The 21,243-nt window shown below is 34.3% G+C and overlaps 3 protein-coding genes and 1 non-coding gene across 6 annotated transcripts in view; all 4 read right to left on the reverse strand.

The window, feature by feature from the left end:
- LOC110110974 (sulfiredoxin, chloroplastic/mitochondrial) overlaps positions 1 to 3,921 on the reverse strand; it is a 6,948-nt gene extending 3,027 nt beyond the window's left edge. The window contains exons 1-3 of the mRNA XM_020842641.2: positions 3,763 to 3,921; positions 3,561 to 3,680; positions 3,031 to 3,185 (exon numbers count right to left, since the gene is read on the reverse strand). Of these exons, the coding sequence (XP_020698300.1) occupies positions 3,031 to 3,185; positions 3,561 to 3,636 (231 nt within the window). The 5' untranslated portion in view covers positions 3,637 to 3,680; positions 3,763 to 3,921. The remainder of the gene's footprint in view (positions 1 to 3,030; positions 3,186 to 3,560; positions 3,681 to 3,762) is intronic.
- A 1,424-nt stretch (positions 3,922 to 5,345) lies between these two features.
- Positions 5,346 to 5,461, reverse strand: LOC114580628. Its single transcript, XR_003702121.1, has one exon. It is a non-coding gene; the product is annotated as a U5 spliceosomal RNA (small nuclear RNA).
- An 8,206-nt stretch (positions 5,462 to 13,667) lies between these two features.
- LOC110111046 (protein RTF2 homolog) lies at positions 13,668 to 15,071 on the reverse strand. The gene has a single exon (XM_020842741.2). The coding sequence runs from the start codon at positions 14,997 to 14,999 to the stop codon at positions 13,962 to 13,964; it is 1,038 nt and encodes a 345-aa protein (XP_020698400.1). The 5' UTR covers positions 15,000 to 15,071; the 3' UTR covers positions 13,668 to 13,961.
- Positions 15,072 to 18,602: 3,531 nt separating this feature from the next.
- The window catches only part of LOC110111036 (protein CHROMATIN REMODELING 4), a 46,512-nt gene continuing 43,871 nt past the window's right edge, over positions 18,603 to 21,243 (reverse strand). For all 3 annotated transcript variants that reach the window (XM_020842728.2, XM_020842729.2, XM_020842727.2), the window contains exon 11: positions 18,603 to 21,134. In XM_020842728.2, coding sequence (XP_020698387.1) covers positions 18,798 to 21,134 — 2,337 coding nt within the window. In that variant the 3' untranslated portion in view covers positions 18,603 to 18,797. The remainder of the gene's footprint in view (positions 21,135 to 21,243) is intronic.

A 21,243-nucleotide genomic window follows, 5' to 3' on the forward strand; every position in this document is an offset into this window, starting at 1 on the left:
AAAGTGCCACCAACAAGAGAGTGAGTGAGAGACCCAAGGTGAAAAGTTCTATTTGTTAATTGTGGATTATTGTTTCTCCCCATAACGTTACTCTCTAATTCTATGTTGTCAATTTGATATTGTCCCGTTAATCTAGTTATAACCGCATGCTTTACTTAATTTCGACTTGATAATTCCGAAAACTTATTTTGGGGAAGCATTAATTTTATAACTAGCAAAGCTTTAACAATCTTATATTAAAATCCCCAAGCAGTTCTTGTTTCCATGCATTATGTTTCACATCATTAGCAGTGGTGTCAAAAGTGCAACATGCCCTCAAGATAATATGGTTGACCAATACGCGAAGCACACACCTTGAGCAAAGGTGTTGAAAAAGAAACATTTTCCATCTAAAAAATCTATTTTAATTATGAAGAAGACTTTTAAAGAGTATATATTATAATCATTAGATTAACATATATTGGGTAAAAAAAATAATTTTTAAGTTTTGTTGCAGTCAAATTCTTGCTACATAGGAATCTTAAATAATGAATGCAAAAGACACATTTAAATAATTTAAACAATTGTACTACTTAAGCTTATAGCATGCATAGTCAAGGGCTAATTTAATCTTAACTACTACATATGAAGTATCCAGCAGAATTAATTGTTCTACCAAATCACTTATCATGGACCTCATTTAACCAATCACCAACTAACCAAACCAACAATCTCATTTGATTGGCAAGAGTTCATTTTTGAGGCTATAAAAGACAAGGTTTTGGAGAGAGCTTAATAGATACATTGAGGGATTCTTTTAATTTGGATGACTAATTCCCTAATATAATGGACAAGGGAATTATGTGAGAAGAATCCCAAAAAAGTTATGGGTGTGTCCTAATATTTTTGGGTGCGTGAATCTCCACTTTCTCTTATGTATTTTCACATTATAGTAATGAAATTCTTCTTATCTATTTTTAATTTTACTTCATCTTCTAGGGCTACATCAACTTAGTATCAAGCAACTTTTATAGTATCTTAAAGCTTTACCTAAGTACCAATTGACCACATCAAGGGGTAAGTTTGTTAGATATCAAACTCAAGGCTGCATTTTCTTTAATGAAGGGGAGAATAATAAAGTATCCATCAAATAATTTATTGTACTTACCAACTACCTCATTTAACCAACCCCCAAATACCACCCCCTCCCGCCACCCACACGCAAACAATCAACAACACATTTAATTGGCTATGTATTCATATTTGAGGTTATAAAAGGCAAAGATAGAAGGACTTTGGGAGTGAGTTTAATTATAAGAGCATGATTAGATCCTCTTGTTAGGGTGAGTGATTTCCCAATTGTTATGGGTAAGCGGGTTATAAAAATTTTGGGTGAATGAATCTTAATTTTCACTCTGTTTTTTCCTATAGTAAAAAAATCCCTCTTCTTAATTATTTTCAAATATACTTCATCTTCTTGGGTGACATCAAATTGGCATCAGTGTGGGTTTCTCAGTGTCTCAACTCAAGCATTTTGATAAGCAATGATCAACTATTAAGAAGGAGATGATTTGTCAAAGATCAAATTCAAAACCAAGTTTCTTTCATGAAGGGAGGAATGAAGTTATATTCATTAGAAATTAATTATCCAACCATCACCTACCACCCACAAATCACCTCATCAAATTGTAGTCCCAACCACCAACTACCCTCTACAAATTACCTCATTTAATTGGCTAAGATTTTGTTTTTTTTTTTTAAAATTATAAAGGCATTGATATGGAAGGGTATCAAAGAGAACTTAAGGATGAGACAATGAGAATTTCTTTTTATTTGGGTAAGTAATTTCTCAATATGATAAGTGAGTGAATCCCCATAAGTTAGTGATTCCACAAGTGTTATGGGAGATGAATCCCAATATTTGGGCTAGTGAAGCCTAAAAGATCTCTCAACATATTACAAGATCTTCATAGCCCATATAAAGTATCACATGATATTCTTATTCAACACAAAGAAAACGAGTGAAAAAGTTGCATTAAAATGAGTAATATCAACAAAATCTTGTGAAAACGTTACACCTAATTGATACAATCACCCAACACAAGAAGAGGTGAAGGAAAAAAAAAAAAGAAGAGGTGAAGGAAATTTGCCCCCACCAAATTTTCAAATCACATAAAGTATAAAACCACGCATGTAGATAAATTTACCATATAGGTTTGTTATGGTCTATAATTCAATAAATTTAACTATCCTGCCAACTCCTAATGGCATATGTGAGTCCTTCAAAACTAGGTATGATGCAGTTCTTGAACAGATTTTACCACAATAAGAGCAATTAGACTGAAAGTTGGCTTTTCTTTCAAAATTCTCAAACTCCCTTTGATATATAAAGAATAGTAAAATCCTAGTAGCATTAGCACATTATAAACATAAGGAAACAATTGAATGAAGGGGAATGTTTGGTTTAGTATCATTAAAATGTTGGTGTTATTTTTCAAAGACTTCATATTAGGTTGAATATTCAAATAGACATCATGATTTCTACACATTGAAATATCAATTTATCGGTTAAATATTCAATATTTAGAGATGACAGCTAAATAACCTTCTTGTACCAGAAGTTTAAATTTTCTAACCTCTCCATTTGATAATCCATTCATCTTCTAATACAGGAGATAAATCTCAGTTCTATTTCATCTCTTCCACAAGTTCAATTATGAGCATAACAAATTTATTTTGCCTCGGTCAGGAAATACTAATGATTAGCTTTCTGATAACTTTTCAAACCAAGATTTCAAACAAAACATTTAAAATTGCTTATTTTTCGCATTAAATTCAATGCATCTCTCTATCTCTTAGAGAACACCTGTGCTTGCCTCTTAAAAATGATCATAAATTTGTCAATAAAATTCTCCACAAATTAAATAGAGTACAAGAAATCATTCACTAGAAACAAAACCATACAAACAAGGCCACCATGAGAATATCAAGTTCAGTATTAATTTTCAGTATAGCTTTCAGCTCTAGAGAAACCAGGCAGAGTATACTTACAGGCTCCTGGAGTCCAATCTCTCGGATGCTCTCCATGAGGTCCTTCACCTTTTCTTGATCATTTTCTCGAGTACGCATTAGTGGCCTTCTTATTTTCTCAAGAGGTATATCTAGAATAACAAGGCCACCTGATTTTGGCTTGGAGAAGGGAATTCCTATACCCAAAAGCCAATTAATAATCAAATCTCATAATCAAGTTCCAGCATAAAACACAAACATTAAAATAAAAATAACAGTATTCCTAAAATTCTAGGATATCTAGTCAACAGTAGTAATCCCACAAAACTATCACGTTATAAACTAAGAAAACCCCAGAATCCAGAAGAAAAATGAAACACTCAAATCTAAATAGGTTTGAAAATCCGGAGAAACCAGGCCATAAACAGAAACCAAACAAAACCCTAGATCCATGAGAACTTCCAGCCAAAAAAAAAACACAAGTTTTCTTATTTCTAGGATCATTATAATGAATGCGTTCTCACATTGAAGCGAAATAAGAACAAAAAAGGGGCGAACGTTTAGATTGAAACCATTTGAAGAAGCTCTAATCTTGCGGCAGGAGAAGCCACAGAAAGTTTGAGTGAGGTTGAGCTGAAGATTGGACATTTAGGATATCTCTTGTCTCTGCTGCCGTCCTCGATCTCGAGAGTCTGAAAGAAAAGAAGAGATTTTTTAGGTTCTGGAATGCTTCGGGAGTTCAAGAATAATGAAAAGAAGGGATCTTGTTGCTACTCTTTTTTGTATTGTATTATTCTTTCTTTGTGACAGCTTAGAGGAAAGACACAGGAGAAAGGAAGGATTTTGAGCCAAGCGTCAGTCTTCGAATTCCTCTTTGCATGCTGATTCAAAAGCGTAACATACTCTATTTCTGCTCAACACACAAATTAAAAAAAAAAAAAAAAATCTTAAATAAGATACACACATAGCAGATGTAAATATTAGAATTTATATAGTTAGCAGCTAAATTTTATTATTTATATGCATATAATAATACTCAAACTATTAAAATAAAAAAAAAATATCAAATATTACAACCACTTCACTCAATACCTTTCATCTGAGACCATCTCTAACGGATAAGTTTACGTTATACTCCAAAATGCATTAATAATCACATAAAATAATAATTATTTCCACTTGAACATTATTTCTTAACAAAAAAACATCATATTTGTCATCATTAAATGGTAACTCATTTTCCGCTTCAAAAAGAATATTCTGTATTAAATAAATAAATTCTAATGTTTTGTAAAGGCCCCATTGCTGAGGCCATATAGCGAAAAAGAGGAGACTCGTAGGGGTGTCAATTTTTGACATGGCCCGAAATACGATCTGAACCCAACTCGGAAAAATCCGGATTCGGGTCAACCCAGACCCAAAACGGGTCAGATTCGTGTTCAACAAATCAAGCCTTTTTAAAAATCGGCTCGGGTTCGGGATGACCCAACAACCCGAAAATGATCCGGAAATGACATGAAAACTCCTATTTGACCCGAAAACCAACATTGACCCGTTTTTTACCTTAAAATCGAATATTAACTAGAAAGTTAGCAATTTTAGGTCAACTTCGGGACATTCGTGTTGGGTCGAGTTGACCAGGACCCGAATAGGATCGGGTTCGAAAACCCGACCCATTTTAAAAAACTTGTCAGATTCGAGTTGATCTGAATAATATCGTGTCAATTTCGAATTCGACCCGAACCCAACCCACTGACCTGAATTGACACCTCTAAAAATGCGCACAAGTTTGTCAGGAGAAGGCATCTACAAACAAACGAAATGCCTAATAAGATCCTACGAGTCCAATAAAAGATCATTGCAAGTGTCCAATGATTTCATTAGCTATGCCATTAACAAATTAAATAATAATATAAGTTGTAAATAAACATTAAGAGTTGAAAAAATAATTCTAATATTTTGTAGAGCTGAATAAATAAATTCTAATATTTTGTGCAATTTCGGTAAATTCTTAAAAAATTTATCTCTGGTCATCACAAATATATATATATATATATATACATACACACACATTTTCAAAAACATAATAGTTCTTTAAACTCAACAAATCTTAATAAATATATAATGAAAATTTATTCCTTTTATAAGTATTTTCAAAAGAAAAAAACATACATTCTATTTTAGATAAATAAACATTAATAGCTTTTTTAATTGAATTTAAAATAAATGATATAAAAATAATTATACAATTTTAAAACAGCTTATTAGTACAACGTTATAGAGCCAAATAATAATATTTTTTTCTAAATAACCTTTATGTAATTTAAGTTAATAAAAATTTGTTTTGATTTGTAAGGATTTCTTTTTCAAGAAACCCTTCCAAAAAATGGCGTATGCTGCTTTGAGTGGCGGACACACGGTATTCTTTAGTAAAAGGCGAAAGAATAGTTCGCTCTGTGCCCACCACGCAGCTGCGTGATTAATTCAAATGGAGGCGAATGCATTTTATAGCAACAGATAGCGCGATATTTTTCTTCCCAACGATGTGGGACTATTATATGGAAATACACGAACCCAGCCATTGAACCTACTGGCCCGAACACGACAAGTGATACGCCTACCAATAGTGATAATTGTATTTGTGATTTATCAAATTAAATTAAAATTCATAATATGAGATATTATGAGAGATCTTATAATAAATTAGTTAAAAAAACAATTGAGCTGTTCAGTATTTTTACTATTTTCAAATGGTTTTGAAATTAAAATAATTATAATATATATATTTTTTGTTAATATTTATTTAAATAATTTGAATTATAAATTGATTTATCTCGAGACTTGCTCAAACTTAGCTCATTAGAACAGTGGATTCGGCTAATAAATCATTTATTGAGTTGAGCCCAAACAAACAGACGAATCAATTTAATAAAATTGAACTCCAATATATAGTAAAAATTTAAAATTTTCATTGGTTTTGAATCACCCCATCTCATGTTTATTATTTATTATTTGTATGGAGACAATATCATTAATTTCATTATAAGTCAAATATTCACTTTCAAATTCATCTTCAAACTTTATAAGATAAATTCTTAATATATTATACACCTATATAAATATTAACAAATGCATTCATACATATATAGATGAATGAATATTATCATTAGGAGTTTAAAATACAAATTTTTTGACTTATCGTTCATTATTTTAATAAATAAAAAAAATGTTTTTTACATACACAAAACCTAAATTTATTGTAATTACATGCCTAATACCACTATGTCAGCTCTCGTCAAAACCCCACTCTGACGTTCTTTTCGCTCCTCTCAATGTAGCATTCTCCAACTGTAATATGTTGCCAATTTCTTCGCTAACGTTTTTCCCTGCATCGCCGATGGTTTTGCGTTGTGGATTTCAACGTTCTGATCTGATGAAAATAGGGAGTTATGTGAAGGAGCTAAGTGTGTCGATGAGGAAAAATTATTCTGAGCGGTCAATGGATGGCATCCAGAGATAAATCAGAGCGCACAACGTTACTTTTTTTGCTGTGTGTCGATACTCTGTACTAGGTGACGTGGCGTGCTCTGATTTGCCTCTGGACGGCCCGATGATCGCACAGAATACTTTCTCATCAATGAGGGTGATCCAGACGACGTGCTTGTTGTGCCAGGTTGTTCAGGAGGGGCTCTTTGAGAGGAGAGAGCTTATCAAATTCAAGAATGATGCTTCTGTGGTGGTTGTGGAGACGCGAATTAGGATTTTGCATTTTGGTTATTAGATTATTGAGTTTTTAGCAGCAATGTCCTTATTTTGATGGTGGGTTTGACCTATAAGTGTCATTACTTTAGTGATTGACTTTAAAGATTAAATTCTGCTATGAATTGAATTGCTATTCATTCTTTGACAGGCATGAACTAGAGCTTTTCTATTGTTAAGGATTTCTTTTTTTGGCATTTGGTGGATAGAGGGCTCATTGATTTTGCTGTGATTGTTAAGGATGTTTGAAGTGAATAATGATAAATGGAGGATTTTTTTTTTTCATTATATCATCATTATATGTAGTATATGATGTGACCATCTTTATTATTCATTAAGACAAGATGCATTCTATTACAATGCTCTTTCTCGCCATAGAATCAAACACATCCTCTACTTTCCTTCTCTTCGTCTAAAAAACTTAAAGAAACTAAGACAGAGCTTAACAATGGCAAAACCGACGATAGCCATTGGCGTACTAGTAGTTACACTCACCCTCTCCCTCTCCTTCACCGTCGCACTCCTCCATCATGCCCACCTGAAGCACCTTCCCTGTCTCCGGTGAAGTTTCGTGAAACAAAGGTCGGGGTTAAGTTTTGACGAAAGCCAGCGGAGTGATATTTTAAGGGAGAGAAATTGTATTTAGGTGGTAGAAAAATAAATTGTATAATTTAGATTATAGAAATATAATATAATAATTTTAAATGTTATGTTTATAAAAACTCCTAAAAAAATTCATCTGACTCATTCCAATAATCAGCAAAATGAAATCACTCAATCAATCAATCAAAGAGAAGTTACATCAATTTTATATAGAGTAGCTGGGTCAAAAAATTGTTTAGTTTAGTTGATAGATGTCTCTGGCTTTCCTCAGCAATTATGGATTTGAGGTTCTGTGCTTTGATAATGAGTAAAATAAAGGGAATCTGAGAGGGGTGGAATTTCAGAACTTGCAACCTGGAACATAATGTACTTATTAAATCATTTCGATATTGCAGGATATTTAGGTTTCATTTGGCACAGTTTTTTTACTGCTTCTTAAAGCAATTTTTTAGTACAAAAATAAAAAAGCTGCTTTAAGAAGCAGAAAGAAAGCCGTCCCAAACGAAGTCTTACTCATTCTGAAACCTCAATGATGTAATTGTTTCTACGAATTTATAAATAAAGGGAGGGAATTTGAGAGAGGGGTGGAACTTCAGAACTTGCAACCTGGAACATAATGCTTATTGAAGCATACAACTTTACCCACCGCTGCTTGTCCGGATGGTGAAGAGCCGGTTGGGCAAAGCCTAGGTCCCTGGCTCAAATCCCTTGGCAAGCAGTGAAAGCTTTAAGTGTTAGCCCGTGTAAATTAGTGTGGGTTGCATGCTAGGTCGATTGGGATTTTCACTGGCCTAAGGACAGTGCTTCCTAGTCACAAAAAAAAAAAAAAAAAAGCATACAACTTTGTCTCAGTGCATTGTGAGCATATTAGGTGATGTCCTGAGCAAGATATTGCAGAAGAATTACTCATTCTGAACCTCAATAGCTTCTCTTCCTTCTTTGATGTATTCTTACAAATTCGATGCAATCAACTTATGTTAAAGTTATATTTGGTTGCAAGTATTAACAATATACAAAAAAAAACTAGTTGCAGGGATTTGATTCAGGTGTTTGTTTGGAAGAAAGTAAATTTTGAGTAATTTTTGAGGTATTTGAAATACTCTATCCAGTTCATTGAAATTGTTAATACTACAGTAAATTTTTTGCTTTTACAGTGCAGCTAGACATGTAATTACAGTGTAATATATATTCAAGCGAGCGAAGTGATTTGTGTAAACAATGACACACAAATTCTCGCTGTCAACTTGTACAATCAACAAACTCATTTGCTCTCTCCACCCTGCGTTATTTTTTGTCTGCTATTATAATGATTACTTGAGACATAGTTCGGAAGTTCTGTTTTTGACGGATAGTTATTATAGCTTGAATTAACGCATTGACAGAAGAAAATATGTTAGACTACCTCAAGTGATTTAGCTCTACTGCACATGAAATTATATAACTGCACAAAATCAGCTCAAGTCATTCTGGCATTATTCATTCCAGTTAATAACTATGTGTCATACAGAAAGGCTAAAGCCCTGAACTTTTGGGGCTAGGGAGAGTTAATATTCACTATGCAAGGAGGAGAAACCATGATATAAATAATTAGGAAAGTTTATTTAAGAAAAGATGCCTGATTGAATTTAGATTTGGGAGGATATTAAGAAAGATTAATTTAAGGAAATGTGGCTGATTTGAATTTAGATTTGAGAGGGAATTAGGAGGATTTTATTTAGAGGAAAAAAGGCTGATTTGAATTCAAATTTGAGAGAAAATTAGGAAAGTTTTATTAAAGGAAAGAGGGCTGATTTGAATTCAGATTTTGATGGAAAATATGATGGTTTATTTAAGGGTAATTAGGTTGTTTTATTTTGATTATGTGATTAATGTTTGTTGTAGTTTTCTTAGGAGTTGTTCTTGGAAACGTCTAGGGTTTGTGAGAGAGCTGATCTACCTCTCGAATAGTAGATCAATTGTATCTTTCATTATTGTTGAAGTGCTAATCAAAATCAGCCCATATCTTCAAATTCCTACAGTTTTCTACTTGCTATCTTGCTGTTTTTACTTCCAAAATGCATTCACACATATCATGAAAAGCAAAATTCACTTGAGAAAAAAGAGTGTTTGGAACCAAAAAAAAAAAAAAGACCAAAAAAAGGCCTCATTCAGCAGATATTGGCAACTATACTGTAACATGATCATGTTGAGAGGTTTACATGCCTCAGAAATCAAATGAGTTCTATTCAAGGCCAATAGCAATTTATATCTATGAAAACTTAAACTCGGTGATTATATTCTGAAAAGATAAAAGTGATGCAATTTCTAACATAAATAAAAAGTGAAAACTTTGTATTCTGTAATGATACTGGCGGTTTGCATAAAGCTAATCCCAAAAAGTTAATATAATACTAATGATGATGATGGTCAAATTTTTCTTCCAATTCACTCTATAACCAGGTCCCTTCTACATGAACTATTTTCAGACTCCCACAAAACTTCAATCATAATCTCCTTAATTCAACTAGTATTTTCATCCCACATTAAAATTTCAACTCACCTCTTCTAATAAACAACCTTAAAAAACTAAAAATTCTCAACTTTTCACTTCAATCATCAAATCCTTTACTCTTTCAAAACCTTTAAATTATTTCCACAACAATAACTCCATATTGTGTGGCTAAACTTTATTTTTAGAGTCACCATACAACTTTTGCAAAAGAAAATATTCTTTGCTTCTAAATAAATATTTCATTTGCACTTTAGCAACTACACTTTCAAAAAGCAACTAAACATTTTTCTTTATTTTTCGTTGTGATATCACATGCTATTACAAAATAAAATGTAGTATCATTCATCACATTTCATTCTCCCGTCAAGAACCACCTTGAATCCTCTCCACATTTTAACTGATTTGGTACCAAATTTCAATTTAACTCACCGCAAAAAACAAAAGTATCTACGTTTTTTAACTAGTTACTAGCGCATACTTGTAATAACACCCAATTTATTTGAAAATTAGTATTCAAAATCTAATCTGACTAGAGCATAAAGATAATCGAAATCTATAGTGTAAACAAAAATATTTCACTTCATAAAAATCATCATATTACTAGCACTGTTGATTTCAAAATTTTAAACTCTAAAATAATAACTTATGCATGCCTAATATTATCCTAACATGTAATAATTTATGACAATCTGATGCGGACATCCAACCGTCCATGTTTGTCCGAGGAGGAGCTGAAGATCGACGACCGAGATCACTTTGTTTTATTTTCGTTTATTAAGTGTATTTTAATTTAGTTTCGCAATTTACCTTTTTTACCCTCTTGTCTTATGTAAGCCCAAGGGGAAAATGTGACTTTTAATTTCTCTTGAGGCCTATATATAGAAGCTCATTCTCTTGTATAATGATGACGATGATGAATGAAAATTTCTACTTTTGATCTCTTTGTGAGTTCATATTTTCTTGATCTCTTGGTGAGTTCAACTCTCCTAGATCTTTGTGTGAGTTCTATGGAAAGCCCAAGGTGAGGGCAAAAGCAATACCCGTCAATCTTTGGAAGAGTCAGAGGTTCGCGGTTCTTATGATCTCTTTGTGAGTTCGTTAGTTATCTTCTATTTTACTCGTATTTTTTGTTGTTCATCTACTTCCTCCCCTCTTCATCCACCCAAGTATTCCCCCCCTAGCTCCACTTCCTCAACCCACGGCCGACACTCCACCCGACCCCTCATACCGCCGGCCCAAGCTCTAGCCACTGGCCACCATCCACCTCCTTATCCCCAACCGAGAACCCCACCTTTGCTCCAATTATTAATTGCATTTCCTAAATTGGAGGGATTAAGTTAACGAAGGATTTGAATTCAAAAAATTCAAATTTGAATTCAAATTTATTTATTGCTTAATTCATTCTTAATAATTAGGCATTTAATGATGTCATTAATTCTGAAATAAAATCTCAGAATTTTGAATTCAAAATCCCGCCAGCCTCCCTTAATTCTTCCCTTATAATCAATTAGTTTCCAATTAGGGAAGAGCTCTTCATTAATGCAAATTTGAATTCCAAAATTTGAATTCGAATTAGCATTATTCACACCATTAATCTCTCCCACCATTTAAGCCAATCGTCATTAATTCTCAAATCTGAATTTAAATTCAGATTTAAGACATTAATTTACTCAAATCACTCTCCAAATTAAATCACCTCCGCCTTGGCTTCACTCACATTTATTACCTTTTTCCCCTTTTTTCTCCAGCCGAAATTCCCTATCCCTTGCCTAAGTAATTTGATTTCCTAATTCAAGGCATTCAATCAGGAAATCAAAATCCCTCCCCACCGCCTCTCAATCCACCGCCAATGTCACCTTCTTTTCTCTTCTGACCCGTCCCCTTCTCCCTCCCAGATTTTTCCTTCCTTTTTTATTTCTCCACCTGAACTCTAATCAATATTCTTTCCCTCCCCCACCTTTATTTCCTAAGCAATATCTGAGATTTATCTCAGGTTTTGGAAAGAAAGTTTGAGGTTGTTTCTCTTGGCCGAAAGCTTCCCATATTCCTTTAAAGAGATTCTCAGCTTTTGTGGAAGGACTTGGAATTTTGGAGAAGAGATCTTCTCCCTTGCAAAGCCGTCCATGTTGTTTCACATCACAATTCCAAATGTTTTAGAATTTACACCTTTCATTTAAATTCTTTGCACCAAATGCAATGTTTATTCTTCTTCTCATCAACTAATTTTCAAACATTTCCATTCGAACACCCTAATTTCCATACTGAAAATCTTATCTTATTTTTAAATTAGTCAAACCAAACCAAACGTACACTACATTTGAGTTCAGCTACATCAATTTCCAAGTTACATCTTAAATCTTTGATTATTTTTCATCACAATTAGATTTTGGCATGCTTCTTACGAGTGATGTATTAGCAAATCCCTCCCAACTTCCATTCTAAAATAATGCTCAAACACTTCCTAAACAAAAAAATGGATTCATATATGAATTTTTGATATAAATTTTATGTTAGACAGTCAACTAAAAATGAACTCTATATCTTCCCATGCAAACTTAAAATTTAGGGAAATTTACACTTTATTTCATGCTATTTACATATCTAACACCTAAAATATTAAATATTATATCTAACACCTAAAATATTAAATATTATATGTCTACCACCCATATACAACTTTAATATCAAATATACCACTCCTATAATTCATTTCTACCATTCATACCATCCTATAAACTTTAATATTTCATTTCATGCATCCAAATTTGTTATATGAGTGGTAGGCATGTAATATTAATGTTTTAGGTGATAGATATGTAAATAACATGAAATAAAGTGGTATGTATGTAAAATGTAAACCCCCCTTGATTAACTAGTATAGAACAAAACTACATCATGATTGAAAGTGACATAGAGGACATGACCTAAAACATTCTTCCAAACCATTTAACTTCAAATGGACAAACCCATAGACATAGCAGCTAGAAGCAAAACTTATCAATTTGCAAAATATAGAACCTCTAGTCATTAAAAGCATACGACATGAGTCACCTTTACTGCTGTATTGAATCTCAGACCAGATATTAAAAATTTCAACCAATATCAGCGCTCGTAAAATGATATCTCTGAGAAGAGAAGAACGGCCCAAAAAATACTGACTAACCCAAGCTTAGGATTGGTTTTCAAATGTGACAAAATAAGAAAAACAGAAAACGTTAACTACTGGTGGAAGCTTCTTTCTTGTCCATCCCCATGCTCTAAAAACTGGCACTGAAGCTTGTATTACACAGCATGCACAGGAGTATTACAAGGGGGCATTTGATTGATCCATATATTAAGTCACTGCTTCGCATAATATAAACTTGCCAGGTTATGAATTAATTTGACGTTTTAGAAGTCAAACAAACAAAAAACTAGATGTAGCATCACCTGACAATCAATCAAAACTAAAACTTTTATTAGACATTTGGGCTAGCAAGTGGCTTTCTCCATGAGTAAACTCAGATGGCATTGCCCACCACTTTATCAAAGTGAAGGAAAGGGTACAAATGCTCTCTAAAGTTTATTTCCACAATTTCATCACAGACTCATTTTATGCTACATAACATCAAAACATATAAAAGCAAGAAGAATTCAAGAAACTAAATAACACTCATTGAATAGTGATGCCCACCACTTATCAAAGTGAAGGCGAGGGTTCAAATGCCCTCTAAAGTTGGTTTCCAAATTTTCAACACAAACTCATTTTCTGCCATATTATAACACTAAAAACTCATACATGCAAGACTAGTTAAAAAACTAATGGAACTCACTGAATAGAGAAATACAAAGGAAAAGACATTGAAAACAATTCAAAATAACTTGGCAGCATGTTTGATGTGTATAAACCCAAACAATCATAACATATTCTATTAAGTCGTTCATACATTTAAAAGGAGTTTAGGCAGTCCACCTGATGTAGTTAGTTTAAAACAGCAAATATATCACAAAATATTCCAAAGGCACCGTGCTCACGCTGTTAACCAACGTAATTTAACTCTTACTAACTACATAACCAGAAGAGAGAAATATCCATGTACCACTTTGCAAACAAGGCAACACTCCATCAGGTTTCACCTCCTCAATTCCTACCAAGCGGCAGTGACCGGCAAGAATAAGTTTCTTTGAACTCGGTCTTCTTAGATGAAGTAAAAATAGAAGCATAAACCTCCTTGGTGGCATTAACAGGAGCAATATCAACAGCCTTGAACCTCTTCCCACACCTATCATGCCCAACATTCTCCAAGCTCCTAGTTTTCTCATCAACCCCATGTTTTGTGCCACTCAAACTATACCCAACTTTCTTCTCTTTCTTCTCCCTCAACCTTCCCCTCTCCTCTTCCATCCTCTCCCTCAGAACAGCCACCTCGTCAGAACTTCCATTGATCACAACCTTATCCAACTCCGAAAACTCCTTATGGCAAACCAAGCAAGCAGACGACTTCACCTCCTTTAAAGCCTTCACACTCAAAACATGCCCACATCCCTTAATAGCAACAAACCCATACTTCCCATTGAACTCAAGCCCAGAAATTGGGCACTGGAACCTCATCTCCGGTCTACCAGCATCAGGTATTGGCGAAAGATGAATAGGAATCATATCTCTCAACCCTCTGATATGGTTAAACTCCTTAGGAAGCCGCTTGTGGATGAGAGCTTCGACGAGAGGCTCCTTGTTGAAGATATTACCAATTCTATCAATCACGCATGGAGGGGCGAGCGGCTCAGTGGAGAGGGCGCAAGTAGTCCAGCGCGAAATTCGGGTCTCGTTCGGGTCAACCTTGTCGGGCTTTTTGACAGCATACATGTTGAGGTAACAATCGCGCGATTCGGCACCGGTGGCGCCGCCATCGCCTCCGCCGCCGGCAACTCGGAGGCGCAGGGTGAGAAGTGCTGAGCTCGTAACACCAGCGGAGGAAACCGTGGAAGAGTCGAGGAGGGGTTTGCCGTTGAGGGAAAAGTAGAGGGAGTTCAGGGTTTGTGTTTGGGTTTGGTAGGGGAAAAGGGATCGCTTTAAGCGGTGGAGGGTGAGATCGGGCGATAGGGAAAGGGATCGGGAAGGAAGGCCTAGGTCAGGGAAGGCAACGAAGATCTGGAACATCTTTTTCGGAGATGCCATAGCTAGGGTTGATCCGAGAGCAACAAAGAAGAAGAAGAGAAGAATAGAGAGAGAGAGATGAAAAAAAAAAAGATTTAAGCACTAAACTTAAAGATAATAAAAAAATAAACGAATCATTAACCAATAAATATTGATTTAAATATGATTAAGAGAAAATTCTTTTATAATAAATACTATCAATTATCTAAATCATATGCTTTATTAATTTATTTTCAGCTTCGAAATAATAAAGAGATTTAAAATAAATTTTCACAACAAAAATTTTTAAAATATATTATACAAATATTAAAAAATAATAATTCTTTTGTCCTATTTACATATCTAAAAAAGAAATGTAATGTATTATATGTCACGCCCCGAGATCTAAAGTATAATAATTTCATTTTATTTTAACTACCAGAACATTGATAATCAGAGTAAACTAATTGTATTCAAGAAAATATAAACAATGATAAACATAATTATATTTTCATAGTCATAATTTAATTTTTTTTATATCAAGGTCTAAAATTCAAAATTATCACTGCATTCAATATAAGATAAATGAATCAATATGCAAACTCCAGTTTAAATCAATATCAATCAACAATCAATAGTCTATTTAGTACAAATAATGAGCAATATGTAAAATTCATATTAATCAATAGTAAAACTAATATGATCATTAAAGCTAAGAGAGATCTATTAAACTATAAGAAAAATGATAAAAAAAAAAGATTATCACTCTTAAGTACTATATCAATATGCTAAGTCAAAGTACCTATGAATGTTTTTTTTTAATTTTTTTTAAAGTACTTATGAATGTATTATATCCATAAGCTCATCAATGACTCTGTCATATGCTATCATATCAATGTAGGTTCTATCAGTTTTATTTATCAAGTAATTCATATGCTATCATGTGAATGGAATCAGGAATAAAATCATTAAAAATAAGGTATGACATCCAACTTTAATGTGATATTTTCATCATTTAATCTGTCATCCAACCATCTTATAAATCTATCATCATAAGTTAATAATATCGTTCAATTATTTCTATTAATAATTTATTTTAAACAAGTGACCTTCAACAGATCAATGAAGAGTCATCACACTCCATCCGTCAGTATAACTCGATCAATTGATTGCAAACTACAACTAATATCACACCACAACCCATTTACTTTAAAGAAAGCTCGTTGACCCACCCTCCTATGCAAAATGTTATATTTTAAGAGTTAACCCGTATTAATTATAGTGTTAGCATAATATATTTCTTGTTTACATGCAAATGTTACATTTATCTCATATTAGTCATGTCATTTTTCTATGAAATATAAATCAATATCATGTATGAAATGCAATAATCCAAAAAATGCAAGGAAGTCTACAAAATTGAATACTATGTATTTACCTTAGAAAAGCATAACTTCCAATTTGCCAGGTGAAATTCAATACAGTCAAAATACTTGTGAAGATCATATTTATCATATACGAAAAGTTATACAGTGAAAACTCGATAAATTGAGAGAATAATATATTTTTATTAATTTTGAAAAGATTAAACTCGTAGAAATCATAATAATTGAAAACAAATATAAGAGTATAACCACTTACAACAATCAAAACGTTTTTTATAGCATAAGCGATGGACTAAAAAGCTTCGAAGAGCTTTCTCTCTCCCTTCCCTTCTTCCATTCCTCGGCTTCTTCTCCAATAAGAAATGGAATAGTGGGGAGGGTAGGGCTGAGTGGAGAAAAATATTTATTAAAAATATTTTTAGTTGGAGCGCCGCGCGACGCTCCAACTCGACGCCACAACGACGCATGCTCATTCCAACGCCGCGCCGCGCCGAATTATGGCGCCCTAGCACAACACCCCTCAAAGCCATGTTGCTCGCAAGCACAAACAACACGGTGCTCAACCCACAATTTTAATGCTTTTTAAATAAATTTATTTTAAACTTTTGAGCTATTATATTATGAATACAGTGTAAAATAAATACAATTTATTTAGAATACTTTGGAGCTATGTAGTTATCTGTAAAGTAATACAGATGAACTTTTTTTGTGAGGTATATTTAAAGTAAAAGCAGTATATTCTAAATAGTTTGGTGCTATTTAGTATGATGTGCATATCAAATGCAATGACAACAATAATATTCAATATTTTAATATAAGTTATTTTAAATATTGAATATTACAAACAAAAAAAATAGCTGAAACAGCATGAACTATTCCAAACCATAAAAATCCCCAAGCCAAGCCGGATTTCATAAAAATTGTACAAAAAAAAAAAAAAAAAACCGTAGGGATTATATGAGAAGTAGTTGAGGGAATATGAGTTCAACCATATCAGTTGGGCAATAACGATTGGATAATAACGGTTTTATAATGATGGTCATGGGCGGAAGCACGTTAGCCCCAAGGGGGGCAATTGCCCCCCCTAAAAAAATTAAAAAAATTGTTTATTCTATGGATTTTTAGGTAATTTTCCCCTCCATCTTTTTTTTTTACTCTTTATTACAAGGGCTTTTAGGCAATTGCGCCGCCCCCCCCCCCCCTAAAATTTTTAAAATACTATGGTTTATAAACAATTGCCCCCAACATAATTAAACACATTGTGTAGATGTCTTATTATTAGGAAACGATGAAACAAATACGAAGAAAAATAGTAAAGAGAATTTATCATTTTATTTATTAATTTTAATTCCAAAAATATTCTTACAACCAAAATTTGTTCCAGGGGCGCTGCTCCTTGATCCCGTGACCTGACCGGGTTAGTCGTACCCCGACAGTTACTTATAAGTTTGCCCCCGGAATTTTTTTACTTTATATATTTAATATGCAGCGGAACTTTAAGCCAAACGCAACAAAAGTGTAGTCAAAGCGCAAGTAAAATGCAGTAAAAAAACGCAACAACATAGCAGTTAAAGACAGTAAAAAATACAACAAAAGAGCAGTTAAAGCACAACTAAAGTGTAACTAAAGAGCACAAAAAGTGCAACCAAAGTGCACAAAAAAGTGCAACCAAAGTGCACTCCACGTCAAAATTTAAGTAGATGTTGGCACGTATCTCTACATTTGATATTCGCACCTAATAATTTTCCCGGACGGAGAGAAGGTTGCTTGAGGACTTAGAATATCTTGATATAATTCATAGAAGCAACAAAACGAGAGTACAATAATGAGAACTTTCTAAAGTATTAGAACACTCCACAGCTCTCCTTGATCTGTTGGTTAGGTGCTTTGACTACCAACTAAGAGATATTAAGCTCGAATCATGTGTATATGCTATGTCTTTCAATTAGAGAGCTGTCCCTTAATTCTCAATTCAAACCAGAATAGTTTGACAATAATAATAATAATAATATAAAGATTTAATCCAATAGCATAATTTACTTTTTTTTAATACATTTAGACCAATTAAAGCAAATTCACAATCACATCAAATACACAAGATCCAAATCCAAGACCTCTTATTTGGAAAACATAGTTTCCAACCAACAGACAAAAGTTAAGCCGTGTGATTTTACTTTTTTTAATAAGGAATTATATTAGCACAGCTGTCATTTTTATAATTAGTTCTAACAGAAGGAATGAAGAAAATAAAGGAAAAAAATACAACTTAAAAAACACTATATTCCTCATTTATAAACTTTACAATTAGATGTCTTGAACAATGAACACTTCTAATTCTACATGACAATAGTATTCATGCATGATAATATTACATTTTCATCTCCTTAGAATTAAAAACTTGGGAAAGAGAAAGTTGCTCTTACAGAAGTAAAAAAAAAAAAAAAAGACGAAAAATTCAAGATTCTCGTTCATTTTTTGGGTCTGAAACAGTTTCTTTTGATGAGTTTTCCTGTACCTTGTTAAGTTCATCAGCGCTAGATGAATCTGACGCAGCAGTGTTCGAGTTCCCACACTCCAGCTTCTTCTCACAATCTACATTTGAGTTTGCTTCCTGTTTCATATGAAAGCAATTGAAGTCTTTTACCAAATCCTCTCCAGCTTGTTGAGAAGGCTCGGGATCCTTCGATGCAGGAATTTCAGAATTTTCATGGCTAAGGGTAGGAGCATCAGGTGCTGACGATGCGAATGGCATTGCAGGTGATTGAGTTCCAAGACCACCATGTGAAGATGAAGGAGAATTTAAGTTCAAGTTCATCGACTGAAGGGTGGAGAAAGTTTCATTTGTAGCCATAGATGTTGAAGAGGACGTCAATGGTGCTGTCGGAAGAAAGGAGCAGGGAATTAGGGTAGGTTCTGCAGGAATACAGTCCTGTGGAAATGGAGGTACTACTGGAATTGGGCAAGGAATCGATAATGCTGTGGACGAAGATGATTGAAACAATATTGGCATAGGATGAACGAAGGATGAGAAAAATGGTGGTGCAGGAGGGATGGAAGGTGCAGGCAATGGTGGCACTGGAAGAAATGAGGATTGCATGAATGGAAGTGGTGCAGTAGGAATGGAGGTCGGCATCACTGGTGCCGGCGAAGGACCGGAGTATGGAAACAATGATGGTATGGGATGAATGGAAGGTGGAAATAATGATGGAAATGATGGAATGGTGGATGGTGGAAATACTGGAGGAATAGAGAAATGTGTTGGTGGTGGTACTGAAGGCATGCAGTAGCCCATTAATGATGATTTGGGAGGAATTGGCTCTGTCGGAATTGAGACTGAAGCGGAAACAGAACAGAAAGAATCAGGAATTGCTTGCTGAAGCCGCTCTAACTTCCTTCTCTTTCTCAAATTCTTCCTAGGATCTTTAGGCTGCAAAGGTGGAGGTCCTGATGGTACAAATGGTGGAATCGTTGATTTGTCTTCGCCGTAAAGAAGACGAACAGAGTGCGTTATGGCTGATACAGATGGTGGCAACTCAGATTCAGGGTGGTTTGATGGAGCACTGACTGCTTCTCGAAGCCAATGAGGAAGCTTGTTAGCTTTCGAACTACCAGGAACACTATCATCATCAAGAGGAAATCTACTAAAAACTCGCTTTTTCTTGGCATAAAATGGCATCAGAGCGCTAGATTCTCCAGAATTAATTCTTTGTTCCACATGGAGTAAATTTGGTGATTTCTCCATTGAAATTGGCGATTTAGTGGTTTTAGTGGCAGCCAACAAGACATCTTCATTCATTAATAGACTATGGTTACTTCTTGAAATCATCTCTGGGGCTCCAAAGAGACTACCTGGAAGTGAATTGTAAGGTAAAGTTGTCTTCTCCAGTCTATTTCTCATGGCTGCAGACAAATCTTCAAAATAAGAGGATCCAAGCTTGTCAGCTGGCCCAAATGGAAGAGGCTGGACGCTCTCATTAACCGCACCCAGTTGACTAGATTGTTCAAGGCAAGGGAACTTCGGCAATAAATCCCCACAAGCCAATTTAATATCTGTAAGGTGAGAGTGGTATCTTGGCGATTGTTCTTGCCCAATAGCAGAAAATTTTCTATCATGCAGTGCCTGTGCCATCATTCCATCAGAAAGACCGTAAGTATAATTGGAATTTTGAGAAAAAGTTGCAGGTCCATCAAGTATCTTGAGTTGCTCCTCGCTCCACCTTGATGACAATTCTTCGATTGATTTATGCTTTAAAACCTTAAATTTGGGATCCCTGAGCATAGCATCCCAGTTAGATCTTCCATGCCTACGAACGCCAATCCATAAGGCATCGAGTTCATCTTCCGACCATGTTTCTCCCTTTAGTCTCTTCTTCCAAAATTTGTGCGCAGCTGTGCGAGTTCTCCTGATTATGTTATCAAGAACCTTCTTGTGATTTTCAGGTAACATGTGTGAATTCTGCAAGGTACCAAGACCCAGCACAGGAGAAAACTCTGGCAACTGCAGTTTTTTTTTCAGCTTCTCATCTAACTCCTGCCTGATCATGGGCACCAGAGGTACATTTGATAAGTCTGGATTGCAACTATTAGCAAGTTCCATTTTTGAGGTCAATGAAAGGCTTGGTAAGAAGTCTGTTTGTTGTTTCAATGAAGTACAAGGTGGAAAGGCATACTTCACTGGAAACCTATCATCAAGATCTAATTTGGGAAGACCAAGCTTTTCATGAAACGAGGAGAAAGAAGTACCCGAACTTTCACCCATACCTGAAAGGCATCCTACATTCAGCATTGGAGCCTGCAAATGAAGCGCCAGCTATCAAACTTAAATTTCAGATTTTGTTAAAAAGTAAATGGAAATGAAGATTCTAAAATAAATAGATGTGTTTAATGAAGTAGAACAAATT

This window comes from Dendrobium catenatum, unplaced genomic scaffold (genome assembly GCF_001605985.2).
Source record: "Dendrobium catenatum unplaced genomic scaffold, ASM160598v2 fragScaff_scaffold_1132, whole genome shotgun sequence".
Classification (NCBI taxonomy): Eukaryota; Viridiplantae; Streptophyta; class Magnoliopsida; order Asparagales; family Orchidaceae; genus Dendrobium; species Dendrobium catenatum.